Raw genomic sequence first — 17,076 nt, 5'->3', positions numbered from 1 at the left:
TGCAAGTACAATTGTTGTTTTTTTGTATATACTTATGAGATTTAAAGTACACTACAAGTGCACATTCAATAATATTAGCACACTTCTTTTTCACTACTTTCAAGTTTCACAATTCTTTTTCTTTTTTTTTTGACATCTATGATGACATAAAAACCAATCATTTTAATGCCAAATCTGACACTTGACAGCCTTATATTTCATTACAAAAGAAAAGAGTGATTAGGACATTCTTCAAAATTTGACCTTTTATGTTCCCCAGAAGAAATGACTTTGTAACGACTGGAGCGTTAATGAAAGATAAGAGCGTTTTCATTTTGGGGTGAACTATTCTTTTCAAGCACTGCAGCTGATCAGAATGCATGATCAGTGTCAGACTTTTATTCCTAATAAATGTGTGAGTGATCAAGGCCCATCATGCTGTGTATGATTGATTAATCCATCAGCTCAGTGCTGTGAGCTCATCAATTTCCTTGCTTTATGAACACATCTCATCCCAAAAAAGCCATTAACCACATTTCCTTGCTTTCATTCCCTTCCATTTAATCTGCACATGTAACACGGGACAAACTTCTCTGCCTATAATGAGATGCGTTTGCCAGAATGTTGTTCTCCTGGAATAAAAGCTTGATAGTCTCAGTGCAGGATGCCAACATGACTCAACAGTCTTCACTTGTGCCATGTTTTAGATAGTTTAAGCTCAGTAAGCCATCAAACAGGCCAATTTTAGACTACATCCACATGAAGCCAGAGTTTTCCCTATCCAATCTTTTTATATCTGCATCTACACAGAACCTCAAAACTGACACAAAACAATGTAGTATGCATGCTAGACCAGTACATGGTGATGTAATTCTGCCACAGGGATACACTAAAAGTGGAGAAGAAGACTTGGACTTGAAAATGCAAAGGTGACCTTTTCAGATTGATCTACTCTGGAACCTGTTTAAAAAAAAAAAAAAATATATCGGTTTCACTCTCCAAAAACACTGGATCCATGTGGACAAAACGCCTATATGATACAAAATGTATGCATATACAGTGAAACGCGTCTCTGTGTGGACAGTGCCTTAGACGACATGTGATCATGGCTACTCACCATGCAGCCAGTCGAGTCCATCCTTCTGTCTGAAACACACTTAAAGTTTTTCCGGCACCCGCCGTTGTCTTTAGAGCAATCCCTCACTGGACCAAACGATGCGAGCAGATCGTCTACTGTCTCAAAATATGTGGACATGATGGCCTCTTCCCTAAAAGAAAAACACAGGAGAGAAATACTATTAAATATCATTACCAAACAAAATAGGTAACATTCAAAAACATTTGATATTAAGTTTAGAATATTTATGCCTTTGAAAAGCAGTGGCAGCTGGTGGACAATTTTCACCCTGGTATAATTTATCTCAGTATAACAAAAGGATTATTAATGGAATCATTTTAAACAAATATTTTGTTGTTGTTGTTGTTGTTTTACCAAAGATTGAAGAGGATTCCCACAAAATAATTTCTTCAAGCTTTTTTTCAAAATAAATGTTTTTTTTTTTTCATTACACAATTTATTTATACAGTGCAACATAAAAACTGTGAGAAGAAAAATAAATAAATAAATCTGATATTTGTTTTTCTATAAATATATAAATGACAAGTCAAGATGCCATACTGTACCAAACAGGACTCCACGGAAATGCCACTATACCACCTTAATAACAGATCCTTTCAGAATTATTAAACAAAACAGATGATTACAAAAGCATGTTAGTGCTATCCCTCCTGGAACTCATAGAGATTGCATTGCAGCGCCTACATTAAAAAAAAAAAAAAAAAATTAAAATAAATAAATGTTTGTATGGAAGTCTATGAGAACAGTCTGGCCAATGCTCAGCCAAAGTGAAATTGCCCAAAAAGGGGTGGTACTCCAAGGAACCAATATCCAGAGGCAGAACAAACAGTCTAGAATGGTCACAGTTGAAGTTGAATGTGAAAAACAAACTCTCTCCCTTTCACACTTGGGTGGTGCGTTGCCCTATTGCCCTAATGATGAAATGGCCCCTGTTGAAAACTGTCTTCTGCTTACCAAGGCTGCATTTGTTTGATCAAAATAAAAGTGAAATATTATTACAAATGAAAACAATTGTTTTCTATGTGAATATATTTTTAAGCATGATTACGCCAATCTTCAGTGTCACATGATCCTTCAAAAATAATTTTAATATGCTGATTTGCTGCTCAAGAAACACTTTTGGGAATGTGTGCAGTGTACAGATGTAAACGTATTTACATTGCAGAAACTGTCCATATATTAATATTGCACATATGAATCAAGGTTATTTGTAAAACGCTTTTCACATCTTTTCAAAGCAGCTTGGCATGCTGAATTACGATATTTTATACATATCAGTTACTGTGACACATTAATTGATATATGAATGTGTTTTCAGACATTGAAAAAGTAGGATGTACTGTATACATTTGCAGTTTACCTATACATACTAATTAGATCATGTAGAACATGCAGTTCAAAAATAATGATTTCCGCATGATGACAAAATAACCAGCACCTTCAGCTGACACCCATAATGTCCTTCTCTGTCCTCTGCACAACAACGTTGACTCTGAGAGCAGGACATAATTGAAACAGGTGTCTGTTTTGTGGCAGAGACAAACATAAAATTTGTCACTATCCATCATTATTTTTCCAGTGAGGATGGAGCTGAAAGCACAAGGTCACATAAATGTAGTGTGCTTTGCTGTTGCCATGACACCAGGCAAACACCTGTGGTGATCTATTGTAATATTTTGAAAAAAAAAAAAAAAAAAAAAAAAAATTAATAAAAGATATTGAACTTTCAGAACAAGCAGTTTGTCCTGAGCAGTTCAATTGTCTGCTGTTTTTAAGAAAAATCCTCCAGCTCCTGCACATTCTTTGGTTTTCCATCATCTGCAAATTTGAACCCTTTCCAACATTGACTGTATGATTTTGAGATCTGTATTTTCACACTGAGGACAACAGATGGGCTCATGCCTAACTACAAAAGGTGAAAACGTACTATTAACATGAAAACATGTACCATTAACTATGAAAATATTATTACTATTAACTACTTGCCTATTATTAACATATTGGCAAAGCACATATTAATGCATTATTCTGAATTTTTTTAGATCCCTCTAATGTTACTCCATATCTTAACTTAACAACTATCATACTATTAATACACATAAAATTAGAATTTTATTTAGGCAAAAGTCGTAGTTAATAGTTAAAATTAACATTATTATTATTATTATTATTATTATTATTATTTTTTTTTTTTTTCATCGTTTTCATGTCTTCTATTTTGTAGTTAGGCCTCAGTCATGTTCTGTCACGTGATTCCCTTGTCTGTGTGTCATGTTCTGATTGGTTCTTTGGTTTATGTGTCGTGTTATGATTGGTTGCTTTAGTCAATGTGTCTTGTGCTTATTGGTTTATGGTCTTGTCATATGTTTCTAAGTTCTGTTTGTCCATTGGTTGTTTTTTGTCATGTTTTTGGTACAAATAGCCCTCATGTTCCCATTGTTCTTTGTTGTGTATTGCTGTAATCTGCTGTCCATGAGTCTAGTCTGTTCATGCCTCTTCAAGTCTGTACAAGTCTAGTTAAGTCTTCATTTGTTTGTATTTTCGATTATTGTTTGGAGCACTTTATGTAAATAAAACTGCACATGGATTCTCACTATGCTCACCTTCAGTGGACTCATTACAGTTACATGTATACTCTCAAAAAAGGTACTACCATGTGCATTTTAGGTAAACTGATATGTGCCATTTAGGGATTTTAGCTATGTAGGCTACCTGCCCCTGTGGCAGCTTTGTGCCCCTTTTTTCTGAGCATTTAAAGATGGGGTATGACAAAGTCTGAATGTGTACAATATGACAAATTGGAGGGAAAAATGTGCTTTTGTCAAGGAAGTTGTGTGTGTGTGTGTGTTTTTTTTTTTTTTGATGAAATCAATGTTACCTGGATCTGTTTTCATGAGGTTCATTGACAAGGTGCTCGTATGTGTTCAAGTGTGTCTTCAGCTGGCCACAATGCCATGTGCGTACAGTACATAATAAGTGCGTTCCTGGCCGTTTGTATGGAGCAGGTGGACGTCTGCAGCCGTGACAGTCACTGGGGTGATTATTAGCGGTCCTCACAGGCCAAAGCATCCAAACTTCCTCTAACATGATGGAACATGATTTCCCATGGCAAGAGCGCTGGCATTGCCCACAGCCTGCCTGCTCGCATTATATGTCAGCCTAACAAGCTCTGCAGACAAACACACAGCAGCATTACAGCTGCGGCTGCGAATGACACCAGCATTAACATATAAGCAATTACAGCTCATTCAATAACAAAACCGGTCAATGAATGAACTAATGACTGTATAATGCATTATTGCTAATCACTACACCATTTCAAATGAACTGATTACAAGGCTTACTCAAAAAAGTAAATTTAGGTACTCTTTTCTTATTACGTTTTTTAATTTTATTATATATATATATATATATATATATATATATATATGTGTATATGTGTGTGTGTGTGTGTATAGTTGTAATGACTTAAATTACAGAAAATAATCAGTGTAAATAATGTTACATTAAGTTATACAACTAAGCACAATGTTATTTTAGTATCATTGAGATAATGTTAAAGTTTAAGTCTTTTTTTTTTGAAGTGTTTTTTTGTCACTTCATTAGTTTTAATGTTTTTAAATATCTGAATAGTTTTTATGCATTTTTATTTCAGTTTAATACATTTTGGGACATAAAGCTGAACTAAATGAAAACGATAAATGTTGCTTTGTAAACTAGCTTGTTTTTATATTTTGTTTCAGTTTATATATATATTGTCAATTAACCATTTTTTGCATTGCCGCCTCAGTGGATATGAAACCGGTAAAATATTATTATCTGTATAATTCCTTTAAAATTTTGCTGATTCAATCAGAGGCCGCAGTGGCACTAGATGAAAGCCATTTGTCTTGTGATGCATTGGAGGATGATATTGCTGTGGCATTTCATAACTGTGCCCGCTATTGACAGTTTTAATCATTCTCACCCACCCCTTTCCTGTGATGTCTTAATTGAATTCGTCTCTGACAGCTTGTGAGTGGCAACATCGCAACAATTCAGACTGCATTCTAATGCACACAAGCTAAAACAAACACCTGCCAAGAGACCAGCAGAAATGAAAGAATTGCTTTTTCCAGTCGTCTGGACCTCAGGAGAAATGTGAGCTTTATGTGAGTGGGTTGAAAGAGGTGATGGATGACTGTAAGCTCGTACCACATGCAGAGAGTGGAGCTCTGCAGAGCCGTTTTGTAATTAATGTGAAGTCTGAATTATTGATGGATGCCGGCAGCCGAAGCTGCAGCCCCTTCCTGAAAGGTGGGAGGCTGAGTCGTCGAGGGTCACATACATCCGGATAGAGATTCACCTACCTAGACCTCACATGAGTATATGTCTTCCCACATGCTGTAAAGCTATGGCGAGTTGAAAAAGTTGAGAAAGACAAAAAAAAAAAAAAATAATAATAATAATAAAAGAATTATCTAAGAAAAGTATTTAGCATCTGGAGTGTCAATTGAAATAAGCTTTAAACTCAATTGTGTCTGTGTGCATAATAAACATGACATCACAAGCATTTACCCTCGATAATGTAAAATAAATAAATAATAACAAAGTTGAACAACATTTATAACATACAAAAACACTTTTTTAGTCTTTCTACTTAAAATTGTGCATAATTCAATGCACCAATTGCAGGTTCAATTATTTATATTATGAACATTTTTCAAACAAAATCCAACACTGTTAAAAAATGCTAAAATATTAAAGATCTAAAGATTATTGCAGATTTTACAAAAAACACTATTTTAGTCCGTCTACTTTAAAATGTCATGTTTAATTCAATGTGTTACTTGTCATTTCCTTGTAATTCTTTGTGAAATTTACAAGAAATGTCTGAGTGAAAATTGTTTCAAAGTACAGTACATTTAAATACTGAATACAAAGCAGTGCTTTAAGTGGGCCGGTACGCACCGGTACTCAGTACCGCCACTTCCAAATATAGCTCTTGAGCGTACCGCCACCTCTCCGTGCGCCCAGAACGTGCTTTTAGTGTACCGGTACGCTCATTTGGACATCTGTTTTAATAGCGGTTTTAATCTTTTGCCTGCGCTACCACTTTTCAGTGCGCCCTTCACAATGCAAGCTTCCTAATTTGTCCCACCGAGAGCAGAGACTACATTACCCTTACACCCTTGAGTTTTACAAGTGAAAAGCGCATGCGCCACTTTTGCCGCTGTCAGTAACATCTCAACGTGGCCGGAGAGTGTGTGTGAAACGCGCACACTCGGCTCGGTAATAATTCAAATATAGTGAACAAAACTTAATCTGCTCTCCTGGATTCAGACTCTTAAGTACTAAAACATCACGGTCATAATCAGCTGACTCGCTGGCTGACATCCCACCAAGCCTGAATAACATCGCTGCAGGTCAGACGCAAGCTAATGAAGTAATGCAGTAGCTCTTTCAGGTTAGGGTGACCAGACGTCCCGAAAAAATTCGGGACAGTCCCGAAATCTAAACTGTTGTCCCGAATCTGGCCCTAATTGTCCCGAAAATTATACTAAAGCAAAATCTTGAGTAGTTATTGTCTGATAAACATTAAAAACTGTCTGCGGAGGTTGAATCGTCCTGCAACCAGCCCCCGCCAGCTGCTCATTGGCTGCAGCATCTTTTTTCTAAAAAAATACCGTACTCCCTAGGCGGCTAGGCACGAATTTAGATATTCATTTATCTAATTAATCTATATGCACAAAGACAATGCGACCTTTTTTGTCCTCTTTTTGTTTTAAATCTTGATGAAGAGAGCGCAAGTTGCTGCAGTTGCGAGGAGGACAGTAACGCCGCACTGTGTACAAAAAATAAGTTTAAGCTCATTAGCATTAGCGTTACAGAAAGGTCTGATTTACGCAATGTTACAACAGTCATTGTTTTTTTTTTTTTACAATGACATTTGAGTTCATGATTTTAATGTTGTTGTTTCTTGTGGCAGACTAAAGAGTAATGACAGACGGTTGATCTTTGAATAAAAATGTGTTTAGTTAAGGTTTGAAATTCATTATCTTTTATTAGGCTATAGGCTACGAAATCTAATATCATAAGCCCCCCATCCCGTCACCCAAGACCGCAGACACCCCCCTTACCCCCCCACGTCGTCTGTTGACTGCTGTATATAAAACCCCTTCAATATAGTTGTTGTTACCTCAGGGGATGAGGGTAGTCATCAAAAAAAAAAAAAACTATATATATATATATATATATATATATATATATATATATATAGGCTATAATATAGTACCGGCACCTTATTTGGGCCACTTAAAGCACTGATACAAAGACTATTGGATTATGTTTTGCAAATACATTTTTTTTTATAGTCTCTCTACTTCAAAATTGCATGTTTAATTAATTGTGTTACTTGCTGTTTCTTTTTTATTATTATTTGTGAAATTTGCTAGCACATTGTTCAAAATAGGTCCTACACCAAAACAGTTGAGTGTATTTACTAATCATGGTAAAAAAAAAAAAAAAAAGATTAGCCACCAATTGAATGCATTTCCATTAATGACTGTGGTTGAGGAATGTATTATGGGTTGCATTTTCAGCAATAACTGTGGACGGGGGATGTATTATGTGTTGCACAAGGCTAAAATAATTTATTCAAGTACTGCATTTTGTTCGGACTTCATTAACAACAATAAACTGGTTTCTACAAAACCAGCTCCTTTTTAGTATAAGGCTAAAAAGAAATTTCCTGATATTTTGATTAGAATAAATCACATCACTGTAAAAAGTCGTTCAGTGCTATTGTCCATATGACTTCATTTTAAAAACTATATTTATTCCAATAAATTAATTTATTTTTCTTTCTTTGTTTTTTTGAGTTATCAATAAGTAAAAAGTGTGAATATTTTCGTAACTTAATATTTTCTATAATAAAATTAATTTCATTGGACTACAACATAAATTGATTTTACAAAACTCATTTTAAAAGTTTATACCAGACGTAAAAAGACACGACCCGCCCACCTGCAGCAACGGAAGAACAAGCACGGGCAAGTCCTTCACGCTCGTCTGTTCCATGAGTTTATTTGAACAAGGTTTTCCACGGAGCCGGAGCATTTATACTTCACGTACCCCATGTAAGTAATTCTTTGTATTTTTAAAAGTTTGATTTTACTCTAATTAATGTGTTTGTGTTGTGCAATCTGCAAAAGCACCGCTCTGTTTCCTACAAACATCTGCGACCGCCAAATTCAAATGTGCTCTATCTCAAACAGCTCTTAACTTGAGCCACATACTGTATAAATCTACGTGTGTGTGCGTTGTATAAGTAATGTTGTCTTTGTGTGTTACAGTTTAATGTTTCAGAGGTGTTTGTAACTTCAAACTCTCACTGAGAAACAAGTCAAATGATCAGCGAAAAGCTGCTAAAAATGTCAAGAAACCAAAGAGGGCAGAGGTGAATTACTTGCCCTCACACCCACATGGTGAAACAAATGACACCCTTGAGAATCTGAGACTTGACTTAATTGCTGCCCGTCAGACAAAGGACTCTGTCAGAAGCACAAATGATATGATGGCCAGAACATACAGCTGGAGAAGACAGGAAGTGGTTGCCCAGTCTCCTGATGTGGCAGAATTTAAGAAAAGATGGCCTGCCCTCTTTGAACCATTCCAGGTAAGTGACTTAGCACTCGGTTTTTCCTGACACTACTCACTTCTGAGAACTTTTTGGAAATTGTGACTTTGACATGAGATAGTACTCACTTTTTTGCTTTGCATAAAGTTCAGATGTTGCTTATCTTTAAAGTCAAACATTTGCTGTCCTACAGGTAAACGAGGAGTTCCGAAGATGTACTGCAGTTCCCCTGGAAGCAACGTTTATGTCACAGCTGAACAAGCACACCCCAAAGCTCCTAGAGCTCTTTAGTGCCAAGTGAGGAGCAACTGGTCAACGCATCAAAAACTTGATGATGGAACTGATACAGGTGGGTCAAAAGTAGTTACTAAGTTAAAAGATACAATATTAATCAATTCAGTAGTTGGTTTTTCAGTTATCTTGAATTTTTGTTTGTTAATTAGACTAATTAGAAGAAAAACTGTCTCAAGTGTTGTTACTGTTAATATATTATAATAAATAAAAAAGAAAAACTATTACAGACCTAGGGTAATGATGGCATTACATGGTTGGAGTGAATTTACCAACAAAAAATAATTTATTCATTATAGTTCTATTAACTAGGACCCAAGTGCCACTGCAGTGAAGAAGAGAGATGTCACTCTGAGATGCCTCTTTGAGTATATGGGAGAGAGTGGACAAGAGCTCATCTCTGATTACTTTGTAAGTATTGTTTCAAAGCAGGTTTGGGTCAGTCTGGTGAACAAGTTTAAATTGTGCTGACTGTTAATGTGAACTGACTGAACCAGCATTTGGCAGGTAGTGGTGGAGTATTTGTTTTTCATCAAGAAATGAGATTGTTTGTCTTAAATACTTTATTTTTTATCTCAAAAGGGGACTGCAGAGACCACTGTTCATGAGGACCTGAAAATGAAGAATATGAGCATCTATGTCTGCCGTGAGCCAGATGCAGTAGGAATCATTATTGAGGGAATACCAGTCCTTACCAATCTTGGAAATCTGGCCAAAGCATGCTGGTTGCTGCTTTGGTTGACATAGGCACTTAATCTTGAGTTTCCATCCAAGGTTTCCAAAACATTTGAGGTGTTTCAAAGACTTTTTCTTGGGACTTGACACACTGCGCCCAAAACCAAGCCCCAAGTTCATGACTCTGAAAAACAAGCTCCTTGCCTAGGCACTCAGACATGACTGTCAATCTGCACTTGTGAACAGCTGTTTTCTTTGTCTGTTCAACATCATTATACACTGGACATAATGTTGAATTTTTCAGGATGTTCTAATGGTTTGTTCTTGTCATGTGTTATACTGTGCTGCAGGTCACACTTTCTGGTGTGAAAAAGTTTATATTTTATACACACAAAATAGCCCTGCTGTGAAGCTGCACTTTAAAAACTGGTCAGTTAGTGGGATCAGTGAAATGTTTAACTAAAGAAGTTTCAAAATATTCACACACGCTGTGAAGGTATTATGCTAAGCTGCACTTTTTAAGTTGAGGTCAGATGCTCATGCTTGTGACCTGTAATGTTAGTGTTAAATGTTCAATGTTATGTACACACTGTACTGTTAAGGTGTTTTACTAACCAGTAGTTTATAAGCTAAGGTCATGCTTTAATGCAAGAACACAGATGTTCTTGATAGGCACTTTTGTCACAAGCTATATACAAACAGTAGCAATGAGCTGGACAGTATAAATTGTTAACTTGATATTAAAATGTTTTAATATTATGTACACAGTAAAAAACTATACTGTGAAGGTGTTCTACTAACTTGCACTTTATAAGCTGATGCAGATGTTATTGGTTGTTTATACTGTCCAGCTCATTGCTGCTGTTTGTATATGGCTTGTGACAAAAGTGCCTGTTAACTTGATATTAAAATGTTTTAATATTATGTATGTACAAAGTAAAAAACTATACTGTGAAGGTGTTCTACTAACCTGCACTTTATAAGCTGATACATATGTTATTGGTTGTTTACACTGTACAGCTCATTGCTGCTGTTTGTATATGCCAATTAATAAATGTTGGAAATTGACACAGTAGTTAAGCAATTAATTATTTGAAGCAGTTTACACTTCCAAAACAAGAAAGGGCAAATTGGTTAAAATTAATAAATCAGAAGACATTAACTAGTATTTTTTCATTTAAATGTTACCTATTTTAATTAAGTCTAATGTGTGTAATATGCTGATATTTTTACATTGATTGTACTCAATTTATTGGCTTTTTCTGAAAATGCTACTTAATATTTTTGCATACATTGAAATGCATATTATTAAGTTGTCCTTACTCAAAATATCAGTTAGTTCACTAAACTTGCAAAAAGTAGTTGGAAATGTTGTCTTAATTTTATTGAGTTAGATCCAAGTAACAGTTTTTAACAGTGTGTGATCAAATAGTTGCAAGATATATTTCAAAGTATTTCAAGAGGCTCAAACTGGATCCAAAGCACAGCAGCTCCAGAAGTAGGTAACTCCATGCAGCCACTTAACAAGAAATAAATGACTCCCTGTCTACAGTGTGAAGTTTGTTTCATGGAAAGCCATCTTCATGTCTGTGTAAGTGTATAGTTGAGGTGTTTTTGATTCATCATGTGCCTAAGGTCTTCTAATGAATCAAAGTCATTGTAATGCCAAGCGAAAATTATTATTGCCAGAACAATCAACACTAGTGGTGTATAATTTACCAATTTACTGATCCTAAACCTCCCCCTGAGTATAATAATCAATCCTAAATAATCATCATAGTCTCTCGGGGATCACTGATTTATTCAAGGAAGAATGACAGTCAGTTCATGTTTATTTGCATAGCACCTTTCACAATACAAATGATCCCAAAGCAGCTTTACAGAGAATGTCTTAATGAGAGAGCAGAATGCCAAATATGACATAGGAAAAGTACCTAAGAATAAATGATTAGAAATAAAAACTAAATAAATACTGAACATTTCTTCTCTTTTCTTTTTTACAAAAACAGGAATAGAGGAAAGAGTTATTTGCCTTTTATGTCAGTGTTAAGAAATCGCTTGGATTAGCTGTTGTATTATGCATTAACCTGCACTGCAAACAAAACACTACTTCAGCTTACTTTAAATAATGTCTTATTTTACACATAAAGACACCATTATAGTGATTAGATTTCCTATGGGTGAATATGATATACCTACCTGTCTTATTTAAAAGCAGTTATTACTTTAGTGATGCATCTACACTGTATGAGAACAAGAAGAAGAAGACTGTGCTTACAGAAGCAGGATTAGTTCGAATTTTAGAATACTTATGCATAAAATTTTTTGCTTATCTAAAAAAAAATAAAAAATAATAATAATAGTAATAATAATCTGAGAGCTTATTTGATTATTTTGAGATTTACTCAGATAAATGTGTCTCCTTAAAGCAGAGTTTCTCAAAGGAGGCGTTCATTGATACTGCTAAACCAACTAGACATTTGAGATAAGTCCTTCTGCTATTTTTCTTGTTTTTCATGACAATAATTAAAAGTGCTTTTGTTTGCTGATTGGCAAGCAGCCTGTCTTCACTGTTCACATCTCCAATATGTGCTTTACAGCATTAGAAGAATAAGACCTTCCTGACTCATACAGTACACTGCAGGTTTTAGACCTTTGTCCTCTGAAAATGGGACCACTGCAAATCTATTTTGACCAACCTTTAGGATAGCATGATTAAACACGATGATCCAGAACATGCCACTTTTGTATAGTTTGAAGAACCTTTGTCTAATAAAAAGTTTCCATACCCTCTGGGCCTTTTCATTTTTGGGTCACACTTGGTAACTTTTGGTCAAAAGTAGTATATTATTATTATTTTTCATTTATTTTATTTTTTTCAGGAAAATCAGTGTAATACTAAGTTATGTCATGAAAGCCTATGGCGCAGGCTGATGGTTCCAAAAGCAAACTGATGATATTAACAGAATTAAACTACTTGCTACAAGCTGATTGGTTCATGTCGCATACACAGCCAATGAGCTTGCTGTTCTACATTTAAATGACTGGTTATCATTCACTACAACATTTCACAATGCACTTTCAGAGTTCCTTTGAAATGTTCCATCTTCCCCAGCGCCACCTTTACAGATCTGATACAAATTATTTTATATGCTTTTATGTCTTAAATACTAACCGCACCATCAGCACCATCAGTTTATGTACTGGCAGTAGCAAGTTCCCATACTTGTATTCCCATATTTTTCACCAAGACCAAATACATAAACATTGTCATATGCATTACCAATGCTAAAATCTTCCAAGAGTTGTCATGACAGAAATATAGTTTTGTTCAATATAAATATATACGAGGGGGCTTGATGATACTATGCAGTAGTTCCAGAAGTGGGTAGTAACGAGTTACATTTACTTCGTTACATTTACTTGAGTAATTTTTTGGGGTAACGAATACTTTTCGGAGTATATTTAAAGATGGGTACTTTATACTCTTACTTGAGTAAATTTTTGGGGGAAAATCTGTACTTTTACTTCGTTACTGTGGGCGACGCTCCTCTCGTTACATTATCTTAATGCAATAAATGTTATAAATGCTTCAGTTTGTTCCAAACGCGCCGTCTACTTTTCTCTGGGCAATGAGCGATGCCCATTCGCGAATGATTCATTCTTTTGAGTCAATACTGTTCAAAGGCTTGATCAAACCAATTGGCAAACGAGTGAATTGGTTCATGAATCAGTTTGAATGAGTCGTTCAGTTCCCTGCCGCACGCGCTGAGCATCTGAAGTGGTTCACTCGGAGTTGTAACGTTTAAGAACAGAAAGAGCGTTGAAAACGTGGCTGGAACTGCACTGAATTGAAATCTGCAAAGGTTATTATTTGCTAGCGATGGAGATCCTTATTAGATGAACACCGCGTGTGCTGTCTACTGTTTAACAGGTAATAACTTGGGCTACATTCGATTACAGTACACGATACCACTGTGACATTAGTTTGTTGTACGTGTGTGGCTTATAACAGAGGGGAGTCAAGTTGAATGAAGCTTCCAAAAGACAAAAAATAATTTTAATACAATCACACCGGTGCAAGTCAGCTGCTAAATTCAGATCTGTGATCGCTTGCTGGCGCTGAGCCAGAGATAGATGCGTTTATACCGCGCTGCGCATTATAACCAATCACACATGATTCTTTTGAGCTTATTAAAGCATTGGCCAATCAGAGGTGTTCAGATGAGTCATCGCTAAAATGCCGGTGCTTCCTTCACTCGCTCACTGACTGAATACCTCTTTCTGGCGAATTCTCTCGCAGAAACAACAAAGTGCAGATTTGTGTACGAATCTTTAATTAAGATATTGATTTCACAGTGTTAACAGTTTCAGTGATTTTAATGGGAGTTTCTGAGAGTGATTGAAATCTAGACTGTCAGTGAAAATTATCTTTAATAATGTAAATGTTATTTGCTCTCTTTCTGAACAATGAAAGATTAGTAGCAATATTTAAATCACATTAACTTTCAATGTTAAATTCACATTTAATATAAAGTCAGTCGTATTAAAAATATGTTATGGCATGACACCTATATCTGTTACTTAAGTAAACAGACAAGCTCTTATAATAAATTACATAAATTGGAGTAAAGGATGATGAAATATATACATTTATACACACACACATACATTACATACATTTTATCTATATATCTAAATAAAAATAGGCTCAGTATATATGACCCAAAGTAACTAGTAACTAACTACTTGAGTAGATTTTTTATCCGATACTCTTTTACTCTTACTCAAGTAACTATTCAAGACTAGTACTTTTACTTTTACTTGAGTAAATATTTCTAGAAGTACTTTTACTTTTACTTGAGTACAGTTTTTGGGTACTCTACCCACCTCTGAGTAGTTCTACAATTTTTATGAGCTTTCTATGAGCTTTTTATTTATTTTTTCTCCCCTTAAAATTAACAACTTTTTGGGTACTTGGCCTTGGCATATACTTTCAGTGTGTGTGGGTGGGTGTGCTCACATAGCTAAGGTGACAACCAAGTAAAAAACAACAACAACAAGAACACAAAAAAAAAACATAATTTTTGGATCAAAATTACCAAAGAAGCCATAGATGCAAACAAAGAAACTATACATTTAAAAGTGTAGATAGACTGTTCATATGCAGTTAATTTAACACTATTATATTTACAATAAACAGCCATGTGTATCAAAACAAGCAAGACTGCAGAGTTTTTATTTATTTATTTTATTTTATTTTATAAGGCTTATTTACATTTCAACCTTAATTATTTCACACAATATTGTTTTCCTTTTTTCTCTTTTATAATGCAGGTTGTGCAAGGGATGGGAGTTTTCACAATCTGAACATTATGGAGTTGATTTGGCAGTGATTTATTCTTTATGAGAATGACACTTCCACAGGGTGCTGGTGAAAGGGGTTGATGAGGGTCGCAGGCTGGGCTAATGGGAATTCAGACATTGTGTGGCCCCACTTTGACACATAGAGAGATGGATAGGTCTTCAATATCAATGTCAGTAATCCATTTACTTTTAGAGTTAATTAAAGACAAACATTTTAATGGCTTTTGGCATTGAGGATGTAGGCCTCTCATATGAGAAAATAGTTGAAGGTACTGTATATATATATATATATATATATATATATATATATATACACACATACACACACACACAAGAAATTTCATTCTCACCACTGTGTACTCATTTCTGATCCAGGTGAAGTCACAAATGCAAAGACAAAAAATTTTAACTGGAATGAAAATATCGTCAATGAGAATCAAACGTGAAGAAAGGAGTTTAATTTGTGGGTTATAATCATGAGATTAAAAAAAAATTGTCGAGTGTTCTCTATCTTTGAATGTAGTTGTGTGTCTGTCAAAGTGAACATGAAGAGGCATTGAGAGTATAGTTAAAAGCTCATTATACTCTAGGAGTTCAAAACGAGAGCAGTCGCTGAAAATGAACTACAACATCACATAGAAAATTTTATTCTGAGAACAAAAAAAAAAAAACTCCATCACTTTATAACTTACTAAAATCTGAAAGTTTTGGTTACCATATCCTTGCGCTAAAACCTCACACAGTAGAAATAAATCAATTTCTCCAATTGTACATGAAAATATGTATTATTGCATTTTATTAATTTATATATAAACATGTTATAAATATGTATTTATTTTCTCACAGAGAAGTAAATGCATAAAATAATCAAACACAATAAATTATCAACTAACTGTGTTATGAGATATATATATATATATATATATATATATATATATATAAGCATCAATAAATTGGCTCACTTTCACCGCAACTTTAGTTCACTTTGCTTTTAGTTTGGAAATACTTTTTGCTATTGTTTTGTTCTGTATTTTGCACAGACTGCTTGAATAAATGCTTTTGTGTACTGCGTGATATTTTCTTTCATAGACCTCACAGTAGAACAAAAAGAAAATCATTCTCTTATGTTTCACTCTGTCAGTTCCTCCTCCTTTCTGGCTCATTCTGTTTAATCACTGTTCAGATGTAATCTGTATTTCAGACTTAATGAAGAAGTAATGATGCTCCTCCATTAAACTGCGGGTGTCGTGGTGAGCGGCTCTCCCAGTCTAATCACACGTACGGCCCTCCTCTGGCTCGTCTGTTCTTCTGGACCACGACTTTCCTCTGATAAATTACAAATATAATGAAAAGGAGAAATTGGTTCTGCCAGAATACCTCGATTTTTATCCTCTAGCACTTTAACTACAATTATACACAAATCACCATGTGTTCAAGGAGCCAACTATATAGCAAGAAAACCACCTCATCATAAAGCATTGACAGCAATATCAAACATTCAACTACACAAGAAATTAACTCTTATATTACAAACCGTATGTACAATTTTAACTTTTGTGCAGTTACTTTAGGTAATTTATTTCAAATTGAGTTCAATAAATTGAAACTAATTGTGCATGCATTCAACTACAACAATAAACCACAAAACTGAAGGACAAGAGAAGCATGTGGACTACGCAGCAAAAACAGATGATGTTGCAGGTTTCTACATCTGCAGTGTCTTTGTAGTCAAACAATGCAGTGTTTAACGTCTCAGATGGTGTCTGACACAGATTGTCTAAGACAATTTCTCTCTACGGAAAACTGCTTTCATCCGCAGCTGTTCGAGCCGCGCTGAGGAATGGAAAATGTCCAACTCTAAAGTTGCTATCTAGCCAGTATGACTACAAGCTGCTCGCAAAACTACCTGCTTTGCTGCACACAATACACCAACTACAACAAGTAACAGGGGGCTATGTAAAAAAAATACCTCTCAATAGTACCTTCTCATGTCTGAGATATTTAAAAT

General features: G+C 35.1%; 1 protein-coding gene and 1 long non-coding RNA gene across 2 annotated transcripts in view; one reads left to right on the top strand and one right to left on the bottom strand.

Annotated features, from left to right (window-relative positions):
• Window positions 1-17,076, bottom strand: part of LOC132140726 (astrotactin-2-like) — a 534,505-nt gene that overhangs the window by 171,597 nt on the left and 345,832 nt on the right. The window contains exon 11 of the mRNA XM_059549640.1: window positions 1,097-1,247. Within this exon, the coding sequence (XP_059405623.1) occupies window positions 1,097-1,247 (151 nt within the window). The remainder of the gene's footprint in view (window positions 1-1,096; window positions 1,248-17,076) is intronic.
• Window positions 8,940-9,737, top strand: LOC132140250 (uncharacterized). The gene is made up of 3 exons (XR_009433743.1): window positions 8,940-9,084; window positions 9,339-9,437; window positions 9,609-9,737. It is a non-coding gene; the product is annotated as an uncharacterized LOC132140250 (long non-coding RNA).

This window comes from Carassius carassius, chromosome 5 (assembly GCF_963082965.1).
Source record: "Carassius carassius chromosome 5, fCarCar2.1, whole genome shotgun sequence".
Classification (NCBI taxonomy): Eukaryota; Metazoa; Chordata; class Actinopteri; order Cypriniformes; family Cyprinidae; genus Carassius; species Carassius carassius.
The sequence above is the reverse complement of the archived record's forward strand: the minus strand, read 5'-3'. Positions and strand labels throughout refer to the sequence as shown.